This window comes from Merops nubicus, unplaced genomic scaffold (genome assembly GCF_000691845.1).
Source record: "Merops nubicus isolate BGI_N331 unplaced genomic scaffold, ASM69184v1 scaffold1871, whole genome shotgun sequence".
Taxonomy (NCBI): Eukaryota; Metazoa; Chordata; class Aves; order Coraciiformes; family Meropidae; genus Merops; species Merops nubicus.
The window spans coordinates 665-6,240 of record NW_008588774.1 but is presented as its reverse complement, the minus strand read 5'-3'; the positions used below and the strand labels follow the sequence as shown (position 1 = coordinate 6,240).

Sequence of the window (5,576 nt, the reverse complement as noted above, 5' to 3'; positions counted from 1 at the left end):
CTGCTCAGTGAAAGAGTTTTGGGGTGGAGACTCCGGGGCAATTCTCTGCATTCCTTGGAAAACAAATTAGATTATGTTAGTGCAAGGAGACATTATTTGGTGTTACTCCCCCAAATCCTTCATTCCTCTTAGAAGGTAGGAAAGCTGTTCATTAAGATCCCAGACCTGTTTCCAGGTTGGTCTGCTCTTCTGGCCGTGGGTCCATTTCTTGTGGTGGCCCTCCTGGTGGGAGTGCTGACCCCAAGTACAGCGGGGATGGTTCAGCTCCATATGGATTGGAAAAGCCTGGAGGTGCAAAGCCAGGTCCTGGACCAAGAGGCTGAGGAGCCACCGAATAGAAAGGGACACTTCGGGCAGCTTCCTGGTCAGCAGGAGGCATCATGGCAGCTGACCCATCAAGGACAGGCTGAGGTACTGCAGCACAAAAAAAGAGTTGAGAGGTACAACTAAAATTCCAGCGTGTGAACCTTTCACCCTGTGAGCAAAATGATACAACACAGAAATGAAATCTCACTGCTTCTACCACCCTCCTAAGTGGTTTCTTATACCAGAAACCTGAAATGTTTATTTTCTTGCTGTCATGAAGAAGGATATGAAACACTAACCTGAAGGCATCAGCTGCACACTTTGCATCTGTTGAGCCATATTGGGTAATAGGGATGCTAACAATGCATTCTCAGCACCTGGACCCATGTCACGGCCAACTCCTGCTCCATCACTTTGACTAGCATGGTCTAATTCAGAGCTTGGTGTACTACATGCATATGGTGGTGGGGTGGATCTGTCTGTGTTATAAGCTATTGCACCCTCCTGCACAAAAAAGCAAGATCTTATTAACTGTACCAGACATTAAGTTCACAACCAAGGGAACATATAGCAAAGGAAATCTTAAAAGAGCACACAGGTATTTTTTTTCTAGCATTTAGTCAAAAAAAGAGTTGTCAGCCATTTGCAGGCCAAGTTAAACCAAAACCTTTAAAGTTTTTTGTTTTGGTTTTTCAATGGAAGCTTAGTTAATTTGCTCAAGGTTCAAATTTCTAACAGATCTCTTTAAATAAATTCTTGTTATTGCCACTCTGTTACAATCTAGCTACACTAATTCACACACAGCTTTTTCCCTCTGGCAAGCAGATCCTTTGCTTACAGCAGGAACTATGGCAACCTAATGAGCCTTGCAAGTCTCCTTGCATTACAGCACCACGAGAAGCCTGTCTCACATAACACACACCCTTCTACTCAGTATTGAATCTTGGGGCACTAAAATGTGGTAAATCCACATGTGTTTAAACCACAACACTTGCACTTTATGACACGAACATATCAGGTCACTTCATACGTTTCTGTAATTAGCAGTCTAAACAAAACCATTACAGAAATTGGATTTACACTAATCCTTAGGAGAGAATGCTCCATGCTGGGAAGTACATTCTGTACCTTGATCTGTCCATCCACGTGTCGAAGCCTTACTAACCATGATGGTTCAATAAGAGATTCCTGTTCTGGCTTTTCTTTTATCTGGGGGTCAAACAGGCGGAGCTGTGATGACATCTAGAGAAAGGAATCATTGTAAAGTTTAAATTAACCAGCCAACTTTAGCCACAGCTTGCCACCTACAACACAAAGCCACAAATACTTCATTCTCCCTGATGTTACCTGGATTAGCTGGCCAATAAGTACAGGGGAATAGTAATGTGGGTCTTTAAGGACCGTTCTGGAAATCACTTCACAGTAATGGAAAGCCTGAGCAGCAAGTCCCATTTCAGCCAGCCTGCAAGCGTAGATGAACTTGAAAACCTGTGGAATGCAAGCAGGTAAAATAAACCAAGTGAGCAGAACAGTCTTACAAGTATCAAGTGAAAGACAGTCTGTCATTTCAGACTGCATTTCAGACCACATACCCCATTATCACATATACACTAGGCAGGGAAAAAAAAAAGCTATGAGGCAAAAAGCATTCTATTCTCCTCTACTACTCAATGCATCCAATGGAAGTTGCCCTATTTGTCTACAGCTACTGCAAAAAAATTTTAAAAACACACACAAAAAAAAGAAACAGCTCTTCACCTGGAAATTGGGCAAGCAGCCAGGCTGAGTTCCTAGTGACTGTGCATACTCATAGGCTTCTGTTCTCTGAATGGCTTCATTGGTGGCAAACTTTAAAAATGGCAAGCTGTTTTGGAACAGGACAGGACAATTATTATTTAATACTGAGATTATATATGTTGACAATAAAAAATCAGAAATAAAGTCAGAAACATAGCTATTAGACACACATAATCAATGACTTTTACTCCTCAAACAAGGATAAAGCAGCATATTATCTCCAAACCAGCTGCAGCTACTGGAAAGTGGAGCAGTGCAACTCAGTGTCTCAAGCCATTAAGTTTTCATTTTTGATCTAAAGTCATGTCTAAAATAAAATAGAGGAAAGCCAAACCTGTGATTTGATCCAATCAGGACAAGCTTTGTCGTCTTCCTTGTGTAAACTCCAAAACCAACTTGGGCCATAAGGTAACAAAAATGAGCAGCATCCAGCAGGCCTTTAGAAGCTGTAGAGAAATGAGTGACAGAACTCAGGATATTTCCTCTCAGTGGCACACTAATTCCATGTCCCATATTGCTTTGGCTTTGCATGCAAATACCTTCACAATAGAGACACACCCATATAAAACTGTTCCACTTTAGATTTTAAACAGCAATTGCTTGTTTTCCAAAAAATAAGCTAATTAAAGCTTTCATAAAAGCTATTCCTTCAATCATCACCCTGTTTGCTCCCCAAGAGTTACCAAGAGTGTCTCCCATGGTAGCAATGGTCCTGGATTCCAAGTCCACATTATTGGTCAAGTTGGATAACACCATTGCTAGATGAGGCCTCCAGTCTCCCCATTTCTCATCTCCACAGCACTAAAATGAGAAGAATTACTTAGTCAAATCAGTGACTGGAGCTCTGCGTGGGTGTTTCAACCTAAAAAGGACCAAAACATCTGACAATTCTAGGAAAAGCACATGGAAAGATTACTGTTGTGACCTCCACTCCTCACTGCAGTACCTCGTGTCTCAAGGGCAGCTCACTCTTGAACCTTACCGTGGATGCAGCTGGCATCCTTCCAGACATGAGCTGGTAAACAGTCTGCAGAGGATCATTAATTGGGAGACTGTTGGCAAATCTACAGAGACATTAGACAGAAAAACAAAACAGAAACATGGGGTAAGCTGTTAAAATGTACTTTAACACTCATCTGCATTTACTCCAGCTTAGATTAAGAGAAGGAAGTGCTGCTTGAAAATACTACACTGAATAAGCAAATGCCCAGGGGGTAAGGTACAAAAGCAAAACATCACTAATTAACTGCATCTGCCACTCTGTCTGACATAGGTCAGTCCAAGCCAGGAAAAGACTCAGGATTCTCCCCACACCAGCTGACTAGACTTAGTTTATGACTTCACAAGCTCAGGAAGCCAAGAGAAAGCTTTTCTGTCTACAAAGCAATGCCTGAACACATCTGTTTCCTTCAGGAGAGGAAAATGAAGGGTCCAAGAGAGTTACTTGGCTTTAACAAAGCTAACAGTTGGGGTTTTGCACAGTTTCTTCTCAAAGTCTGGCTCATAGCACCTGTCAAGCAAGCCCACAAATGACACTGTTCATATACCCCTTAAATGGACAAGTGGCATAACTTAAATTCTCAGGTTTAAGTTTATGCCCAAAAGGCCCCAGAACACAAAGTAACAGATGACAACTGAATATAAAGGTAAAATTACAGTGTAACTCCTGCACAAGCTACTATGGATAGCTCATGATTCTGATGTTAAGATTTCTGAGCACCACATCTCTACCTCATTAGCAGAACAGGTTGTTATACTGTAGTGGTCACCAAGCAGAACAGAACAGTACCTGGTCATAACTCTTGCATGTGTCCTGCTGTCCATTTTGCTGGCAAGTAGCAGAGCGTGACCCCACAAACCATGCTTCATGGCAGACTCCAGAGCATCCTAATTAATACACAAATTAGTTTCCTGGGAATAAACACACTGCTCAAATAAACAATGGTTGTTTTACAGGAGCGCTCTGTGATTGAATGAAAAAAACGTTTAGATCAAATGCTAGCACATGAAGATTAATTTTGGGTTATATTATAAACTGTAGGGCATAACATCTTTCCAGATCAGTGTAGTGCAGTGCCATGAAATATTATATGCACAGCATGTTGGACAAATGATTTTAACTCATGCCTAGAGCTTTAAGATTTGTGGAAAGTAAACAAAATGAGATGCAGGCAGTACTTAGAACAACAGTGTGAGCACTGACCTTCTTGCGGCCATAAAGCAGCAGCTCTCTGAACCTCTCAGTCTCCTTCTCAAGACTGTCAATTGTGTTTATAATACTATCAGTGAGAAATGAGAGCTGGGCTTCACCAGACTCCTCTTCCACTTGTTCCAGAGCCTCATTAGTGAAATCAATCAAATTTGCCTCATTAGGGGACTTCCCAGGAAGCCACACTGTTTTGTGATCTCGGAGCAAAAGTTCAGCCAGGTCTGTTCCCACAACAGTCTATACATGTAGAGAGAAAACAAACATTAAAAAAAATCCATAATTTCAACATTGCCTTAATTTTATTTGTCACTTCAACAACGACATGTGAATATCAGCACCTCTGAGCTCCTGAGGACAAGCAACCAGGCTACCTGTTCCATCACTCTGTGAACTATTCCAAGATAAATCAGTATATGTGTATTATTGTCTTTTACATAAATACCATTTTGTGTAGGAAATATTTTAAGATAAAAATTCAAGCAGTGAGACATACCCCATTCTGCCTGCACAACAGTACAATAAAGTCCCAAAGCAGGCTTGCAGATTCTTTGTCAATTAAATTTTCATTCTTAAAGCACTGTGTAGCTTTATTTTGTGCAAAATTAATGACATCCACTTTATGGGTGTCATCCCTGGAAAAAAAAAAAGGAAAAGAAAATTTTAATAAGTAAACTGTAAACATTCAGATCATTATTGTGATTAGTATGAAGAACAAATTTAAAGCTCGTGTATTATTTAAGGAGGTGAAAAGCCACAAATATTTTAAGTCAGTTTAAATCCTGTAATCTGCAGGCAATTAAAAGTTCAATGAGGAAACAGCTCCTGAATGTATGAAAGTTATTTCAGAAATCTGTAAGAACATACTTAGCAAGAGGACCAGGAAATGCTCTCATCTCTTCTTGCTCTGGAGAATGCTGTAACATAGTCTAAAATAGAAACCAGAAAAAATATTATAACTATAATTTTTGCTTTTTAACAATAACCCCCCTCAGACCTGAGCGTAATCCACACCTACTGCTCTTAAACAAAATGCATATGGTGACTAGCAACCTGCACAATAAATTAATAGATGATGAAATCTACTTTACATGGAAGTTATTTTATAGCAAAATATAAAAATCTTCCTCACATCTTAATCTTAGAATAGAATCATTTATGTTGGAAAAGACCTTTAAGATCATTGAGCCCAACTGTAAAACTAACACTGCCAAATGCAGTAATTTTCTCAATGCTCTTCTAGTACTTGTGGATAATTCTGTTCCCT

The 5,576-nt window shown here is 40.1% G+C and overlaps 1 protein-coding gene across 1 annotated transcript in view; it reads right to left on the bottom strand.

Moving 5' to 3' along the window:
• The window catches only part of LOC103781622 (protein transport protein Sec16A-like), a gene marked incomplete at its 5' end in the record, with an annotated part of 11,621 nt that extends 6,383 nt beyond the window's left edge, over positions 1-5,238 (bottom strand). Inside the window, 13 exons of the mRNA XM_008949345.1 lie at positions 1-53; positions 166-414; positions 606-810; positions 1,435-1,548; positions 1,654-1,794; positions 2,065-2,170; positions 2,438-2,549; positions 2,787-2,904; positions 3,086-3,167; positions 3,893-3,990; positions 4,307-4,549; positions 4,806-4,944; positions 5,177-5,238. The exon at positions 1-53 is cut by the window's left edge and continues 22 nt beyond it. Coding sequence (XP_008947593.1) covers positions 1-53; positions 166-414; positions 606-810; positions 1,435-1,548; positions 1,654-1,794; positions 2,065-2,170; positions 2,438-2,549; positions 2,787-2,904; positions 3,086-3,167; positions 3,893-3,990; positions 4,307-4,549; positions 4,806-4,944; positions 5,177-5,238 — 1,722 coding nt within the window. The remainder of the gene's footprint in view (positions 54-165; positions 415-605; positions 811-1,434; positions 1,549-1,653; positions 1,795-2,064; positions 2,171-2,437; positions 2,550-2,786; positions 2,905-3,085; positions 3,168-3,892; positions 3,991-4,306; positions 4,550-4,805; positions 4,945-5,176) is intronic.
• Positions 5,239-5,576: the final 338 nt, after the last annotated feature.